This window comes from Haemaphysalis longicornis, unplaced genomic scaffold (assembly GCF_048455015.1).
Source record: "Haemaphysalis longicornis isolate Haplotype H1 unplaced genomic scaffold, Haemaphysalis longicornis Haplotype H1 scaffold_9, whole genome shotgun sequence".
NCBI classification, from domain to species: Eukaryota; Metazoa; Arthropoda; class Arachnida; order Ixodida; family Ixodidae; genus Haemaphysalis; species Haemaphysalis longicornis.
The window spans coordinates 86,704,632-86,723,218 of NW_027526460.1; the positions used below are offsets into that span (position 1 = coordinate 86,704,632).

An 18,587-nucleotide genomic window follows, 5' to 3' on the forward strand; every position below is an offset into this window, starting at 1 on the left:
GCGGTAAAAGCGAGTGCAGACCCAACTAAAAGCGTACGGAAACAAACAAGCCAACAAACGCACACACGCACGAATGCCTCGCGCTATGGTTCTCCTCGCGCTTCAAAGGAGAAGGAGGAGGAGATAGCCTTTATTACATTAGGAAGACGCTAGGTCAAGTGGGGGAGTGGGAATAGAGGGTGGGATGTTCGTAGCTTGGGACATCTTGAAAATAAACCGTTTAAGTTGAAGCTGGTTGGCTTCTTAGGAAGGCGGAAAAGGCCACGTGGGTGGAGAAGAGCAGGCTCACGGCTCTAAACTGCTCGCGCTAGACCGCTTTCTAGAGAATATAGTGCGCAATTAAAGTCATCGTTAAGGGTTCCAGTGTTCGAGGGTCGATGCATGAGTAGGAGGCATTTGAAGGAGGGTTGAAGGTTCTGTAACGCGTAAATTTCGGACAGTGCCAAGTTAGGCGCTGGAGATTGGCGGGTGTGAGCATGGAGGAATGGGTGTGAGGGAGGCGCAGAAGGGACATCGAGGCGGCAGGGATGGGCTGTACCATTTACGGAATGTCTCTGGAGTTAAGCGAGCATTTGCAAAATATTTGTTTATAAAAATTTTGGCAGATCTTGGGAGCGGGGGCAGAGCAGATAAAAAGCCGGTTGGAGTGAGGGTCTTGAGGCAGTCCTTTCTTTCTTTTTTTTTTTTTGTACCGTAGAATCTGTATGGCTGGCGGTATGACTAAGGAGGCGGAGGAGCCAAGTCGGGTAGTAGCGAAGTACTGGAGGTTATACACTCCCGTGCAGCCGAGTGGGCTGCCTGATTCCCCGGTGATGACTCATAGTGCCCAGACGACCAGCCGATGCGAAGATGGATGCTGCTAGATTTTAGGATGGAGATCTGGTGCAGGATTTTGTTGGCCATGGGATCGATCTATGTGGGACTTTGGAGAATCTTTAGCGCTTCGAATGAGTCCGTCAGGATGCGTATTTGTGGGATTCCGAGTAATCGTATGGGTTTTCCGAGTAATCGTATGGGTTGGAAACTAGCGGTTATAGGGGTACCGGCAAGAAGAGTTAGAGGATTATAGTGCGCAGGGGGTTTGTGGACAAATACGGTTAAGAATTCGGCTTTTTCAGAGGCTAATTCGAGACCAAGAGTGGCCAGGGAGCATTCAAGGCTATTTGCTGCGGCATGGAGTTCGGTTCGGTTTCGGTTTCTGCCGGGCATGAAAAGTCGGCTGATTCAGTCCATATGGTTACGTCATCTTCATATATTGTGAAGCGTGCAGCAGAGTCACGCTCGAGATTCCGAGCTACCCTCGCCATGGCGAGTTTAAATAGTATCGTAGAAAGTATGAATTCCTGAGGTATCCCGCGTAGTATGTGCGAGGAGTCCAGCCTGGGTGAGATCCTTAAATTCGTATTGGACGAGCGTTCAGGAAGTTGCGCATCCATATTTGAGCTCGGGCGCTTGGGTAGGCGTGCGCCAGTTCTTCTAGTATGGCGGATTGGCTCACGCGATCAAAAGCCTTGCGTAGGTCCACTGCTAGGATCAGGTCGGGAGGAGAGTGGTTATGATGGGAGCGATTGATCACTCGGCGTAATAGCCAGAGGCTATCGTGAGTGCTCAGGTTTGGGCGGAAGCCAGTCTGTGCAGGGTGAAAGTATATGGCTGTGCATCCTAGCCATACGCAGCTTCGCTGCAAACACTGCTTGTAGAATGAATGAATGAATGAATGAATGAAATATTTATGCAGCAACAGGTGCTGCTGTTAGGGCACCCGCCCGGCGGAGGGGATCCTCAGTCCGGGATTCCCTGACTGTGGCTGGCTGCGCGGGCCCTGTTCACCAGGTCAAGCTGGATCGCATAGTCCTGGCGGGCCAACCACGCCGTGCACTGTTGAATGGAGGCATTGGAGATTGGTTGTAGACCTGGTGTTTTTTGGCACTCCCATGTCTGATGGTGTAGGGTACCGAGTGGTGGGCAAAAAATGTCGAAATTTTTTTCTCAAAATGGCGCGGATGCTGATTGCATTTGCGATGGGTAAAGGGCGTTGATGAGCCGCATGTATTTATTCAGAGCCATCCTTCTAACTTTGTACTGGGTTCCTCAAGACCTAAAGAGGTGTATGATCATCTAACTTGGAGCTGTTAGCTACAGCCAACTAATAAAAAAACGTTGCCTACACCATTGCGCATGTTCTAGTACCGTTACAAATTACAAACAACCACGGCAAAGAAAACCGAAACCGAAACTAGATTAAAACTTATGCTCGGCTTGAATTTTAACACAAATTACAAAATTCGTTTGTCAGTAAAGCATCATTTTTAACGTAATATTTTTATATTTTTAGCGTAGCTCTAAAACTTGAATCGACTGCCATTCATTGAATGCTGATAGATCGACTCGAGCAGACTCGAGCCAGCTTCTGCAATCCAATCGTATCCAGCTGTGTGCGTCGTCGGCCGCCGTCGCTTATTTAGCTCCTGTGCACGTGTTGGAGTAATATTGGTTACTAACCGTTGAAATGGCAGGAATACCCGGAGTTGTGTACGTAATATAGTTCTATTTGTGCTTCCTACTAGCAAATTGGACCCTTTCTGAGGAATTTTGTGCTCTAAATGTCCGCCTTTGAGCTCTTCAACTTTGTGTTTCGAACTTGTCATAAGAGTTGCGGGGAACCTGTTAGTGTGTACAGGGCGTAATTGATGTGGTGGTATGACGATTCTCTTTTCCAGAAAACCGAAAACGCAAAGAGGGAAACGGTTTCTTGAAAACCGCGGCTCAAAGCTTGTTGAAAATACGAAGACCGCGATATTCATCCGTGGCACCAACGCCAACAACACAGTTCTGAAGGCAATGAAGAACATGGTAAGCAGTGTCACGCTTTCCTCCCCTTTAAAGTTTTCTAATTACCGGCTCCTCTTCTTCTAGTGCTCCTTGAAGAGGCCGCATGCAGTGTTTTTTAACAAGTAAGTATGCCGATCACTTTCCTGTCCTGTAAGCTTCACGGATTGACATAAGCAGACCTACCTTGCTCACGGCGTTTCATTTTGAGATTTTTTTCCCCCACTAACCACTTTCTCATGTATCCAGGAAAAATGACATGAAGCCATTCGAAGACCTCACAACACTTGTAAGCCATATCTCTATTTGGTCTTGCCACGCTGTCGTGGCGCGAAAATTATTTATCGGTATGTTTCTTGCTTGCAGGAGTCTATGACGCAAAAGAATGACACATCACATTTTGTCCTCGGAACGCACTCGAAAAAGAGGCCCAACAACCTAGTTGTAGGACGCACGTATAACGGCCACCTTCTGGACATGTTCGAACTTGGAATGGAAGACTTCAAAGCACTCGAGGACTTCAAGGTGACAATCTGCTGGCATATGTAGCGACCTGGGCCGCAGTATAAGCCAACAGCATTGTTGACGTCGATTTTCAAGGGCATTTTAGACATCTGGGGTAGTTGCTATCGTCGCAGCCTTCTGTCTGTCTTTGACCTCGCCATGCAGCTTTGGTTAGCAACCCCTGATGATTTGTTTTAGTGCAACCATTATTGATGTAGGAACAGGTGTTACAATGCCGATCTTTATGCGTGCGACTTGTGCAAGGCTGAAAGCGCTGATGTCTCGGAAAAATGTTGCTTAACTACACGTTTATGCTGTGCGCATCAGGAAGCTAGGGCTGTGCTTAGTGAATTATGACAATTGCGCTAGACAAACAGAGGAAGGAAGACAGACAATGCGCAACTCGCAACTATTCATTTGCAGGGAAATAAGTTGCTTTAAATAGGCTTTTACCTGACATAAAAACATAAAAGCAGATAGTAAAATCGATGACAACACCACAATACTCGGAGCCCGCCTACCGCTTGCTGTCTAAAAAACATACACCATCTTCCCGTGGGTAACCCTGATGAGGATGCGAAGCATCGTGGCGGTTCCGTGTGGTTCCTTTGTGTTGCCGTTATGTTGAGTGATCTGGTTGTTACTAGCACCAGAGGGAATTCCGCGTCCGTGTCCACACCGGTGGCAAAGGCACGCAAGTACTGTTGTGTGACAGTGAGTAGGCGGTGGTTCTCGAAACGCCGAAACTCGTCCATCGTGTTCTTGTCGATGTCTCTGTGGTAGAATTGGTAGTCTCCATCAGAGTTGGTGAGGTAAAGGTTGTTGACGTTGGTGCACCGGCTGAGAGCAATGTACATGCCCTCCTCTTCGAAGTTTTGTCTTCTCCTTCTTCTTCTTCAGCGGTTCCCCTACGGGAAGATGACGACGCTGGTTAAACGCGAAGCTATGTCGTGATGGATTCTTTGGTTGGCCAATCCCTAGGGGCATCCTTCCAAAATCATCATCAGAAGCGCTGCGGACGGGGCACGGACGCGGGACATCCCCCCGAGCAAGAGATGCTTCGCACCTAAAAACGAAATTCATCGCTGTAAAGTGATAACGACGATTCACTGATGCACCCCTCGCGATTTTTTTTAATGAAGTACGCTTCTGAAAGCTCACATACCACAGTGTCACGGCTTCTGTCAATGATAATATAGTTTCTTTAAGGCGCGGCGTACAACCACACTCTCGGCAATGAATAGGCAAGTGTGATCCAGTGCCGTTCTTGATTGATAAATCGGATGCCCATTGTGTTTTCTGCACCAGGCAAGCTAGGTGGGTTGTGCAGCCGTATCAGCGGGGAAAAGGAGCCTAATCCATGCGGGAAGAAGCACTCCATGAAGTACGTAGGATGCAAAGTTGGCATTGTTTACCAGATACCGCTCACATGTGACAAGGTATATATTGGGCAAAGTGAACGTTGCATAAATGATTGGCTCAGGGAACACGATTTATCAATCAAGAACGGCACTGGATCACACTTGCCCATTCATTGCCGTGAGTGTGGTTGTACTCCACGCCTCAAAGAAACTATTACCATTGACAGAAGCCGTGACTCTGTGGCGCATGAGCTTTCAGAAGCTTACTTCATTCAAAAAAATCGCGAGGTGTGCATCAGTGAACCGTCATTATCACTTTTTAGCAATGAATTTTGTTTTTTCAGACAGCAAGCCGTAGGCGGGCTCTGAGTATTGTGTTGTCATCGATTTTGCTATCTGCTTTTATGTTTTTATGTCATCTAGAAGCCCATTTAAGGCAACTTATTTCCCTGCAAATAAATAGTTGTGAGTTCCGCGTTGTCTGTCTTCCTTCCTCTGTTTGTCAATTTAGCGCAATTGCCGTGATTCATAATGCACCAACAGCACTTTTTACTGTGCATAGGATGTGCCGCGTCAGCATGCATTAGGATTATCATGAACATATCCCATCACTCAGCCAGGATAGGATGCTCCTTTGTGACTTGGGTGACGCTGTGTTTACTAACACAAAATACTGCCACTTGTTATGTGCAGCTTTAAATAAGCTTTGTGTTTGCCGGTGGTTTATTCTTGGATCTAAATTAGAGTGCAGTCAGAGTCCTGGCCTGTCCCCTGTGTGTCTGCAGGTAGTATTCAGCACGGAATGTGGTTTCCTGTGCAATTAGACAGCTATCTAGAACGCTATCAGATGGCTCTTAAATAGCTGCCTCTCCTTGGCTATTATTTGCTTTTCATTGTGTAATGGTATTCAAAATGGCATCCTATCCGTGTCGGCATACCCGTTGCTCATTACACTGAAACCAGCAGCAGCAGCAGCAGAAAATTCAGTTGCACCATTACGCAGGTATGCGATTTCGTGTATCGTGAAAATGATAAATGTAAAGGGGTGGCTATTTTCTGCGTCTTATTTTTCGATATATGTGCATTCATTGGAGTAAAGTGGAGTCCCCACTTTTCTTTCCTACCTGGTCAAAGAAAGGGGTGGTGTAAGGTTCCGCATTTCACCTTTGCACTACCCCCTGCACCTGTGCTTGTGGACGCAGGTTCGATTCCCGGCTGCGGTGGCCACTTTTCTGATGGAGGCGAAAAGCGAAAATGCCTGTGTTTGAGATTTCGAAGCACGTTAAAGATCCCTAGGTGGTCGAAATTCATCTGGAGCCCTGCACTACAGCTTGCCTCATCGCCTGTGTAGTGTCGGCCCTTAAACCTCATAATCAATCAATCAATCAACCTGTGCTTCTGTGTTTTTTCATCTTGCCTCAATCTGTGACCTTGCATGTTTCAGGGCCCCAAAATACCTGTGGGAACCAAGCCCATGCTTATTTTTGCTGGCGAGTTTGAACAGAGCAAGGAGCTTGAGCGACTCAAGAACTTTTTCATAGGCAAGTGTCTTTGCGTTTTTTTCCCCTGAAGCTAGATTTCTTACTAGGGAATGAAGAGGGCCGTGTTGTTGCCTCTCTTTTGTGTTTGGCTTCACTGCATGCTTGCATGCAGCCTGTTGCATTAAATCAGTGGCTAGGACATTCTGCTATCCACTTTGAGTGCCAAGGCTCCATTGCTGGCCATGGGGGCTACATTTATGGCAATGTTAATGCACGTAAACACCCTTGCATGCATGCATTGTACTCACAGAAGCAGGCATGAGGCAATTTAAATCGATTTGAAACCCCCGCTGCAGTGTGTATCGTAGCCCCAGAACTGTACAGCATCCGAATTTTTTTAATATCGCGGGAGTGTCGACTGGCGACTGGTTCAGTGCCTTATCATGGTAGACAGTGGCAAAACAAGTGAGGGTAGTTCGCACAGTTAGCATACGTGGAGCAAGCCCGCCGGTGCGTCCGTCGTCGGCTAGGCTGTTCCTGCAACCCCGACACAACCCCTTTCCGCTGGTTATCAGCCGCCTTGCTGTGAACAAGACGCACGCAAAGCTGCTGTCAGCGTCCAGCAATGAAGATAGCCGGCTGCTTATAAGTAATAGGGGTTCTGTCGTGCTTGTGTGAACAGCTAGCAGACGACGGATGCGCGGGCGGGATCGTTCTGCGCATGCGAATGTGAACTGCTCTTGTGAAGTGAAGTGTTAACGTGAAGTGCTGTTGCTCGTTTTGCCGCTTTCTACCATGATAAGGCGCTGACCCACCCCAGTAGCGGTCCCAGAGATTGGTTTTGGAGGGGGCAAATTTGTTTTAGGAAGGAGGGGGGGGGGTAAAGAATCGCTAACCTCCTTGCACCAGTTTTTTGGAGGAATTATTAACCTTGCCGGCGTGCGCTCGTATGTGGAGCAACCTGCTTGCACACAATAACTTAGAAACACAGTGGTTTTTAGCCCCCTTAGGCGGTATATACGGCTGCCTCGAGCCCGCATTTCTGACGTTCGCAACACGTTTGAGACCTCGCACAAGTGGGATGCTTAAAAAAAAAGTAAAAAGCTGAGTACCTCTTTGGGGGGGGGCAATCGCCCCCTTCCCCCCCCCCCCCTTGAAACCGCCACTGACCCACCCGCTGGATGATGCCACTGCGATAATAAAAAATACAGTGGCTGTACCTTTGCATCAAAGTTGTGTATTTACATCAAAACTGGGCGTGCCAGAAGCTAAGCAGCAATTTACGTTTGCAAAAATAAAAGAAAGAGGGAGTCTTGAAAGTTACAATGGGTTTCGTTCGTTTGTGCCTTGCAGACTTTTTCCGGGGTGGCACGGCGGAGGCAGTGAGCCTGCAGGGTCTCGAGCATGTCATCATGTTCGCGGCGGCTGAAGACAAGATTACTCTCAGGAGTTACAAGTGAGCAGTTTGGACGGGCATGCTCAGAAAGGGAGCCTGCAGACGGAATTTGGTTTGTGTAGCAGGTCGGAACAGCAGCACTGCGGAATTGCAGCAGTTACAGCACAACAAAACAAGAACATCTCGGCTGCACAACAGAACATTTAGATTCTTGACAGAAAGCAGTGGCAAATGTTCTGGTGTGCTTCTCGTGTGTTGTACTATGTATGTGAATTGTGCAAGAAGTTGCATGGGGCCAGGTCCTTCAGTTGAGGGGCTCCATTCGTAGTGGCTTGAGGTTGGTTTCATTAACGGAGCATGTTGCCGCTCATAGAGCGATATTTTTGCTGCTATGTGTCTCCAAGACTACTACTGATTTTCTGCAGAAAGGTGGTGCCGCAACCAACTTTGTAGAATTGACAGCTCCTTTTTCATGTTTTTTTTTCTTTACCTTTCTTTCTTTATGTTTGTGTTTCCTTATTGGCTGAGGCATTGATGCAAAAGTTGCAGCTGCAACGATTTTCTGGTGGCCACGGTGGCGTAGATAAGTGCACATAAACACTGAACAAAATACTTTCTAGCTTGTTTACTTCTGTTTTATTTTTGTTCTATGTGGCACCACACAGTACTATGCTGAGCAGGCAAAACAAAATAACTAGCCATAACAAAATAACAAGACCTAGCCACTGCAATGTGTGGGATGTTGTGCATAATATGTTTCCAGGCTGCAAGAAGGCAGGCTGACTAAATGACAGACAATGTGGTTGGCCTGTGGGTAACATTCAAGGGAGCAAAAATGAGCGTCAGTTGGCCCTATGCTGTGTGTTTAATGTCGAAGCAGAGGTTGGCTAGTACACTTTTATTGTAACAATCATCGTGTTTAAGGCCTGTACTATGTGGTTCACACCCGCCATGGTGGCTCAGTGGTTATGGCGTGCTGCTGAGCACGGGAATGCGGGTTTGATTCCCGGCTGCGGCGGCCGTTTTTCTGATGGAGGCGAAAAGCAAAAACACCCATGTGTTCGAGATTTTGGTGCCTGTTAAAGATCCCTAGGTGGTCAAATTAATCTGGAGCCCTCCTCTGTGGCGCGCCTCATCACCTGCGTTGCGTCGGCACGTTAAACCCTGCAATCAGACTATGGCACTCACAATTAAAGGGAACACTGAAGTATGCGGCTGATAATGGCGCCGCGCGTAAACAGCACACGGAGAGTACGCACTCATTGCGCGCGTCTTGTCTTCAAGACGGTTGCGTGACGTCTGCTACTGGCATGCTGCCCGCGCTAAAGGGCTGTCGACATCACCAGGGCCGTGAGCAACGAGAACAAGTCCTATGGCACTGAAATGGTTTAGTGTTTCTTGTACCACCAATGATTGGTGCAGTAAAGCACGAAGAGATTACTGTTCGTTCATACAATGTGCGTCACCACATCGCAGCTTAAGCTATCACCACAATCTGTGGAGTATGTCGTAGCAGCATAGCCCTGGCCGTTCCTTCAGGCAACCAGGTTTGAAGTTGCGGCTACCTACTTCTGTCAAGTTTCTTGATCATGACATTGATAGCAAAGAAACATCACTAACGTGCTCGTCACTCCCTCAATACCAATAGGTTCTGGACTGATAATTTCGAGAAGTGCTGTGAATAAACGGCGGAATCAAAAATTTTGCTTAATGGTGCCTCTTCCCATTATAGGCGCTGGCATGTGCAGTGCAAAATTAAAGAATAAAAACAAAAACAAGCACAATATTTGTTCCCGCTCACAGAATCTCCCGTGCGCTGTTTTTGCGTGGCGCCGTTAGGATGCTCTGGTATCAGTTGCAGCCATGCGCTCCTGTGTTTCCTTTAAGTGTGAACTGCATAGTACCTTGGCCAATGGTGAGCCCATCCTTATATTAGTGGTTTATTTGGGCCAGAGGAGGAGTTAGAGGCTCATTTGGCTGTTCTTCGCTTTTTCAAACTGCTTTACGAGGAGGATTTTGCATTGAAACTGAGGGAGAGCATGTAGAAGTAGGAGGGGGTACCTCATTTCCTCCTTTGTATGCGTTCTAACCTGCCAGGAACTTGAAAGGGGGTGGGGGGAGCCCATGTGGGAGGGTGTAGGGTAGTGGACACCTTTGAGTGTGTGTGCACCACAAAACATCTGAGATTGGCCCTGCGAAATGGTGGCCCATTTAAAATGGCTGTGTACCCTCACTGACACCAAAGAACCTCAGTGGTTCAGTGCAATCTAAGACGGCATAATACGTGTGCAGCTTCTCAGCGTTGAGCTCCGAATTTGATGCCATTTGGGTTTGTGAGTGCAACTCGAGTAACGTAAAGAAAAAATTGGTGCAGCTTGCACTAATGGTGCAAGGCAGGAGAAACGGCGGAGCTGTCGCCCCATTTCCCCTTCGTCGGAGACCCGGCTATTGCACCTCACATGGATTTCGGAACTTGCCGCCGAAATTTCTTCATGACTGGCAGGCCCGGATCATATCGTCTGCAGGCTTTCACATCTCTCCCACAGTGGACCGCGTTAGCACGCACTAGAACCCGCCGCAACCGGGTTCGCAAACTCTGCATCTGTAGCGTGAACTTGGCGTCTGCACTCCCCACTTCAGGCACGAATGCATGTGAACTGGCAAGGAGAGCAGCACGCGAGAGATCACGCCACAAATGCTGGACAGAGTGTTCTCAAAGGTTGAGCTGGCCGAAGGTGGGCGCTCCTCACAAGGCACGCTCATGTGTGCTTGGTATTTTTTTTTTCTTCTTTTTTTTTTGTATTTTTGTGTGAGCTCCTCCCGGGGCACAAGCCCATGCACAAGTCTGGGTGACGCCGGGTGCTCCTCACCTGCTCACATGAGCTTGGTTTTTTTTCCTGGTAATGCTGCACGGCGACACTAAAAGCTTAACCAGTTCTGCTGTTAAAAAAAACATGTACAAAGGTACTCAGTTGCCCACACTGGTTGTTGGTTGTCCCTCGGTCCAGGGTGCTGATGAAGAAGTCTGGCACCAAGACGCCGCGGGTGGAACTGGAGGAGATCGGCCCCCACGCTGACCTCACCCTCAGGCGAACCAAGATTGCCTCGGACGACCTCTTCAAAACCGCAAGGAGGCAGCCCAAGGAGAACAAGGTATGTATACATCCGTCCCCCTGTGGCTGTCTCCTGTCTGGCCGCCCTTCTTTGTGCTGCATTTGCTCGAATCTAGTCCAGCATTGGTGCTGGGTTGATACAGTTAAACCTTGTTACAGTCAAACCTGGTTATATCAAACTCGCAAATAAATAGCTATCAGTCCGATATAGGAGATAATTCAATATAAGCAAGCTGAGGAATTGGACGTCATAAAAGTACATAGCATATGTGAAAACTCTTTATTGGTGAAACTGGCTTACTTTTGCCCGAAATAGTCCTGTATCTTCTTCTGTCTGAACAACCCCACTGCTTGAGACAGTACACACTTCTCCACACTGTCTTAAGGGTCAAAGCAGCTGCGGCTTCAACTTTTCACATTTGCAAAGAGGTGTTGGACTAGTTTGAGTGTGCCAGTCACTTTGGAGTGTGTGGGCAGAGGATCGTCGTTGCTTCTCACATTGCGCCCGCTTTCACTTCTGCTCGGTACGACGTCGGCATTGTAGTTTTCCAAACTCCCCCATGGTCGCGACATGGTCATCCACACTCACAAACCCGCTGACCGTTGATCCGGCAACAGTGTCCGTAAATTTTGACAGCTCGCTCCACACTTTAACAACACTGGCTGGCGGTGGCTTTGTTGCGCTCCCCAAGATTTTCAAAGTCATCACTGGCACGCACAAGCTGGCAGGTTTGAAGTAATTCCAGGCGATTTCTTTACTAACATGTGTACAGAACCTACTTCGAGAAGGTGTTCTTGGGAGTCTCATGCCTGATGGGGAGTTTGGCCTCTCCCCAAGTTCGATTCCATTTACAATTGCCCGCTCTACGGCGAAAGGCAAATTTGGCTGCTTCGAGCTAGCTAGAGCCACTAAATAAGCTTTTATTTAGCGACGCTAGCGCTAGCCACCGCAGCTAGTGTTCAGAAAAAAAGCCCAAAAGCGCGAACGACGGAAACGCTACAAATGAGTACAAAAACCATGGCGGGCTGGCCAGGATCATTCTTTTAAGGGGGAGGATTGACGGTGTAGTGGTGCAGTCGTGCAGTCACGTTAGGGAGAGCGAGGAGAAGGAGGGTAAAGAGCCACCTGCTGCCCATGAGGGGCCGGGCTCAGCCACTTTTACGGGTGTGCCAGCAGAATTTCTCCTCGACCCAGAGGGAAAGTCAACTTGGGGGGCACTCCTGCTGCATTAGGCGTTCTATATATCAGGAGTGTCTAGCATTTGTTCGATGTAAGCGTAATTTTTGCTATATTTTGCCGCAGACAATTCATTCTGTTTGTATACTTCTGTTTTGTTTTTACCATCCGATGGTGCCCGGCTGAGTTATCACTGGTTCAAGCAAAGTGCACATATCCTTTCCTTTCTTTTGAATGCTGCACGGGCTATCTATCTTATTTTGATAGAGAGAGTGTTTGGCCCTGACCTCACTAGCCTAGAATAATCTTCTTTGATCTCCAGTGCTCTCGTTGTAATTTGACGTTTCGAGAAACAGTCGCGCTGAAAGATATAGTCCGAGGACAACCGCCGCGGTATTCGATTTGCCGACACTTTGTTTATGCTTTGCCGCCTGTGTATTCTTTGAGTTGTTAGGGGAGCACAAGTTCGCTCCAAGAAACTTGTTTGTCCTTCAAAATAACTGCTTCATCTTTTGGCAATATGACAATATTCTCATCGTAAATGTACTGTGTCCAGAAGTAGTTCGATATGAAGAATAATTCGATGTAAATGGGTGCCATCTAGCCAGGTTCGACTGTATAACAAAATTGTGTGGAAAATGGCAATTCGTTCATTGTACTCAACATTGTTTATGAAAAGCATGCAGCAGGCCCTTATCACGCACAATGAAATAGAATTAGAGAAGATGCGGGTCTAAATGTCAGTTTTCTGAGAAGTATTTACTTTTTTTGTTTTCAGTGAAGTTGTCAGTTTTGTACTGCCGTAAAATACCGAGCAAGTGCCCCCCTCAACAGGGGATAGTTCGGGGAATTTCGGGGATGGGGCCCTTGTTCAGAGGTGCCCCATAATTCAAAATGGCAACGCGAAAATGCCCCTTTACCCCACCCCACAGAAAAAGAAAAAGAAATAATGGAGTGCAATGGAGAGTAACACATTTTTAACAAAGATGAAGACGACTTTGAAGCAGTGTTAGCAATTTGTATGATGTTCTCACCAACCACGTTGTTGGTCCTGTTAACCAGAGAATTCATTCTAACCATCGTCTGGTCCATTTTCGAGACGTTGGTCAAGGTGCACTTGTGGTGTGTTCGTAGGGCGTTCACGGCAGAGTGAAAGGCTGCTGGTGCCTCTGAGAAATATTCCGGTCTCTTCTGGATTTTGTTGTGGCACGGCGCATTGTAATGCAAAATCGCTGTTTATATTGTTTGATGTAGTGGCTGAGTGCAACAAAATTTCTGAGCTGCAAGCTGTTTGCTATTTTAACAGCTTCTTCAGACAGAAGCGTGTTACTTACAGCACACCCTGTGCTTTCTTCATTCATGAAACTCAAAAAGAGTGTCATCCACTTCTACTGAACACCGGCGTTCCGTTGCTCAACTTTCGCTGAAGCTTGGCCTTGCCAAAGTTCTGCTGCAGAAAATTCTCATACTTTGTGTCTCGCTCACATTTCCTCTTTCGACCTTAACCGAAGTAGCAAAAAGTCGAGTGCATGTTTTTTTCATGCGTGGCGATGCCATTACGCGACATCGATTTTCTTCTTGTCTGTATACGAATGCATGTTATGACCCACCATTGTCACGAAGTCACAAGCACATTCGGCACTGCCAGATGACAATAACAAAATGGCGAGCATGTGCGGAATTTGCAGCATGCCGTGTGTTCTTGGATTGGATTTTGGATTACACAAGAGCGCAGTCAGAAGCATTCCTGGGCGGTCTCAGCTTCACTGGTTTGGGCCATTGGAGAGAGGTTGGCGGAAGGGGGCGCCTGTTTGGTAGTACGCGAACATTTGAAATACTCAGATTATGGGGGAGGGTACTTGATCGGCATTGTAGTAACACAGGCGCGCGCAGCGCAGCAGCATGGACGATGGTCAGGCAGTCAACGACGGCGTTTATTGCCAGAACAGTGATTATATACGTTGCCATCAAGAGAGGGTAAAGGGAGGGGGAGAGAGGGAGAATCAAGGCGCACAGGGCCGAAAAGAAAAGGTGCGCGCGCAGCTGGTTTTGCTGTCCGGTACAAAACGAACGAATAAAACAGGCATATTAAAGTAAAAAACTTGTATCTGTGAAAAAAAAACAGGTTGAAATTCACACGAAAAATTGGCTAAAGAGTGGGAAATTCTGCATGGTTTTGTCTGTCGCATATAGAAGAGCGGCGTCGCTATGGGCCGAGCGTGTGGCGTCAGCCGCGTTATTGAGCGCTCACCACCCGTACTTTTTTATTTCTGTAGAAAAGAAAAGGAGGACAAGATAAGAAGGGTGCTTCTGTTAATTAACTGTTTTGACGCATGCTGCATAGAGAGTTAGGCCACCATTGGACAATGGTCCTGATCCAATGGCTGCATGCGTGATTGATTGATTGTGGGGTTTTACGTGCCGACGCAACGCAGGCGATGAGGCGCGCCGTAGTGGAGGGCTCCGGATTAATTTTGACCACCTGGGGATCTTTAACGTGCGCCGAAATCTCGTACACACAGGCGTTTCTGCTTTTCGCCTCCATCAGAAAAGCGGCCACCGCTGCCGGGAATTGAACCCGCGACCTCGTGCTCAGCAGCGTAACGCCTTAGCCACTGAGCCACTGCGGCGGGTCAGGCTGCATGCGTACTCAGAGTAGCACTGATTGGTCATTTTCTTTAGCGTTCTCCACATTTTTGTGTGCTGGCGAGCTTGGAAAAGCATGAATTATACACCCGGAAATGCAGAACTCAATACAAGTGCAGAGGAATACGCATAAGACGCTTTAGAAAGGGATAGTGAAAGGTGCTTTTTTGTACAAGGTGCTCTTCATTGTGACAAAGCTCCGGGCAGTAGCTACTACACTGCCGCGAACATGAACTTCTCAAACTTTCAAGCTCCATTTTCTCATTTGTGAATTTCTGGGTGCTTTTCCGCTTTGCAGGCAGCCTTTGTAAATCAGAATCATCCTATGTTAACAAAACTTTGCATAAACCCCTGGGATATATATATTTGTAGAATGGCAACATCTATTCGAAATTGTCATATCTCACAACAGGCGTTATAATTATAAAAGTGCAGAGTATGTGTCTGGGAACTGTGAAAATCATTGACTGTAGTTCCGAAATTGCTTTTTCGTAGTTCCTGCACTTGTACACTGCGCTTGGCTAGATACCGTGCGTAATGCCCAGAGAGCTAAATAAGCTACAGTGGAATGCTGTTCATGAAAAGGTTCCTGCAAAGGTTAACTCAAGAACTATAGTAGCGATACAAAAAGTGATAGCATATTTGTAATCTGCACAAAAAACGCTATCTTTGTATTTACAACCTTCTAGTGCAAATATTTAATGATAATAAAAAGTTGTTTCAAGGGGCATCTCCCTTTAAGACGTGCGCTACACTACAAACATGTACCGTATTTTTGTAGGTATAACCTGCTTTTTCATATAACCCACCCCACCGTGTCGCACCTACAGAGAAAGACACAAAATAAATTACAAGACAACTAAGCAGTCCTCATTCCGGAGGCATGAATGTCTTGTTGTCGAATGTCTCCTCTCATTGTGATCATTCTCCTTTTGCATCTGTTTTCATTATCTTGGTTGCTATAACTAGTCATATACCTGAATTTGCTTTGTCAAGTAAGGAGGACATTTCGCAGGGCATGTGCTACAGGGCATGCACTGTGCTGCTCCCTTAAATGCCATGTGTGTAATTAGATTACCATGCTCAGATCAGTCGTGTAGGCCTCAAAGCATGTCTCAAACGCATGTTTATAAGCCAAAGGCCGCAATGCTTTCATTAAGTACACCTTCCCCCCCTTCCCCCAGTCAGGTAGAGCTGCCTAGATGTGGTGGTGTTGGGTACGCGAACTCGTCTTGCATTCCGTACGTTTGGCGGTTTTGAATCCCATCCAGCTCCGTATTTTCCCAACCGTTTTCTCAACTCCATTGCCCTGTTGTTTATTCTTTTGGCCGTTTTGTGGGCCCTCTGTGTGCGAGAGACACTGGATTTTCGGCATACTGAGTTGAGCAACACATTTACGTTAAAAATATGTGCAAGTGCCATTCAAATGCAGCATGACCAACAAGGTTTCGACTTTGTCCGATAACTGCGGGTACATCACATAGCTTCGAAAGAGGTGCTGAAATTTGTTATAACCCTTGATTACAAAACTTTCTCCTTGGGCTGCTGTTCGTTGTTGGTGTATGCACATCCCAAGCTGCCTAAATGTTTTTTTGTCTCTAAGGTACCTCCCAAACCCTTTTTTTTTTTTTTTTGTCAGCTGTATTTAGTTCTGTTCACTGCACCAAATCCAGATTCTGCACTGACGTTGGAATTTCTCTGCCCCCAAAAAGGGCTTCAAATGTTGTTTTAGCTGCCCCACCCCTGTCCAAGTCTCAAAGGATTTCAAACCATACCCCAAGTGCACCGTTGTCTGAAAGCAATGGGGTGCTCAACTTGATGAATGTCCGGCATTATGAACCAGTGCGTTTACATAATTTCAGACCTTTGGTATTTGTCAACCAGGATGTTTTTTCAAATCCTAATCAAGAACTGTCTAACACTGATAAGTTGGAGTGTTCGATCAACACGGCTGTCGCCTGAAAAGGAAGAGATGTCTAACAGTGCATTTTGAAATGTAACCAATTTGGTAACATTGCGACCAGTGGATGCTTGCAGCACTGTTCTGCAGTTAAAATGGTAATGTTTTGGTGTTACAAAAGAGAGTTATCTTTTCACTGTAACTAATGGTGTGTGTAACACGAAAACGCCAAAGTTCAAGAAAAAAAGGCTTTCTGTCGCTGGCATTGAACTTGGGTCCCTCAGATTATGAAGCCGATATCTATCCGATTGCTCCCTTTCGCCATGGTCGAAGCGGTTTGGACAACTCGGACGACAACCAGGGAATCCAATCCGAGAAGGCTTCGCGTTCAACCGTTGTCGTCGTTTGACGGAGGGGTGCATGATTGTTCAATGTGGCAGTTATAAGGTCATTGACGCTGGCCTTTGCACTGCAACGTTTATTTCAAACATGCCACTGGCAATCATACATGCACTGTGGTACCTTGGAGGGCCTACGTACTTAGGAGGCCATGCCAACAAAAGGGGTTAAAGGCATCTGTTTGCATGCACTAAGTTTCATGCCTAGCCATTGAATAATAGACTATAGAAAGTCTTTACTACTGCTTATAGACTGCAGTGTTATGTGATGAAGTTCTTTTATTGCTACAAAGCAAGGTTGTCCTTATATTTTTAGGAGGCAATCATACCTGTACCATCTATTGTGTCCTTTAGGCGATGTCTGAATTTCTCAGCCCCTTCATAGAAAGCCATCAGATTTCCCAGGTTTACCTTACTAGGTGGCCAGACTGTGTAATGTAACTGGAACTACTTGCAGCCAGCTTGCAAGGGGTCTTTTAAAAAGGTGTTCCACTGACCATAAAGTTACGTAGTAATATACGTAGTAATATATATTAGAGGGAAATCTGGCGCCACTGTCTAGGAAAGCCACGCTTCACCGAGCGTTCCATCATGTACCGGGCAGGCGCATTCCACTTGTCCTTGGCATGGAATGTGCCTGCCCGGCATGTCCTTGTCCTGGGCTAAAAAAAAGTTGGCTTTTGCTGCCAAAAAGCAACAATATTACTGCAGAAGATTAATCGAATTTGTTTCGTTATTATAAAATTAAAGCTCCAGAAAGATTTCTTTGTGAGGGATTATTTAGAAGCTTCATGCAAGATGAACAAGAAAACAATGTTACCCGTTTTTGTTGATTTTGGCTTCGTGACAAAAAATAACAGCCATGTGGCTAACCAAGCCAAGTAGGCGAGGAACGTCGCTAGCCACAAAGACGCCGCCCACGGCGACCCGCGATTGCAGCGCCCGATTTCCCTCTAGGATATCTTAGTATGAAACTCTATGCCACTGACACAACTTGACAGTCCCATGGTGTGTGGGTGAAATAAGGGTGGCAGGGTGGAGAGAGAGATGCAGAGTACGGATAGGGATGGGTGGTCATGAAAGTCGGTCAGTGCAAAAGTCATCATTCCTGGAAACAGGTGACTGACTTGAGGGCAGAGATTTGGCTTTCATCGGCTTTGACTTGGATTGCGGCACTGTACCCTTTTTTGTTTCCTTTTCTCCTCTGCAGGTGAAGAAGAAGAAGAACATCGAGAAGACAGCCTTGGGAGCCACCATGGGGCGGGTGCACATGGAGAAGCAGGACTTCGGCAAGCTGCAGACCAGGAAGCTCAAGGGCCTGAAGAAGACGCCCGAGGAGAAGAAGGCCGCCCGGGTGGCCAAGAAGGCCGCCGCACGCGCTGCTGCGGCTGCCACTGCTGCTGCTGCGAGCAGCCAGGAGTCACAAGACGTAGACATGGCCGGTGACACCTGAAACCGCAGCCTCTCTCAAGGGATGACTGCTTGTAAATACATCGGCTACAACTAAAGAGAAAAAGTAACTGGAGCAATCAAGTTTTTATCTTCCCTGCTAGCCTGTGCTGCTACCGGGGAAATTTTGTTACCATGTGCAGAAACCATCTGTAGTAAACCACTTGACTGTGGTGGCGTAGAGCAGCTAAGCAAAGTTTTTAGTGCAAAACCATTAAATTACTCATTGAAAAGCTGGTGGCGGCGTTGCCTGGTGCCTGTAGCAGTTGCTAAACTATTATTGACTGCAACGCATTCCATAGTGCATGGAAAGATTTCGTGTTTTATAGTGCC

General features: G+C 47.1%; 1 protein-coding gene across 1 annotated transcript; it reads left to right on the forward strand.

Moving 5' to 3' along the window:
• The first annotated feature begins 2,397 nt into the window (after positions 1-2,397).
• Non3 (Ribosome production factor 2-like protein Non3) lies at positions 2,398-18,282 on the forward strand. Its single transcript, XM_077685513.1, has 9 exons — positions 2,398-2,532; positions 2,721-2,853; positions 2,917-2,954; positions 3,079-3,118; positions 3,196-3,354; positions 6,139-6,235; positions 7,529-7,631; positions 10,580-10,724; positions 18,016-18,282. The coding sequence occupies exons 1-9, from the start codon at positions 2,510-2,512 to the stop codon at positions 18,256-18,258; spliced, it is 981 nt and encodes a 326-aa protein (XP_077541639.1). The 5' UTR covers positions 2,398-2,509; the 3' UTR covers positions 18,259-18,282.
• The last annotated feature ends 305 nt before the right edge of the window (positions 18,283-18,587 follow it).

Excerpts from the sequence above, each read along its gene's own strand:
- Non3 (XM_077685513.1), top strand. The coding sequence starts at position 2,510 with ATGGCAGGAATACCCGGAGTTGT. Across the intron at positions 2,955-3,078 it reads CATGCAGTGTTTTTTAACAA|GAAAAATGACATGAAGCCAT; the intron begins GTAAGTATGCCG and ends TCATGTATCCAG. Across the intron at positions 10,725-18,015 it reads GGCAGCCCAAGGAGAACAAG|GTGAAGAAGAAGAAGAACAT; the intron begins GTATGTATACAT and ends TCTCCTCTGCAG.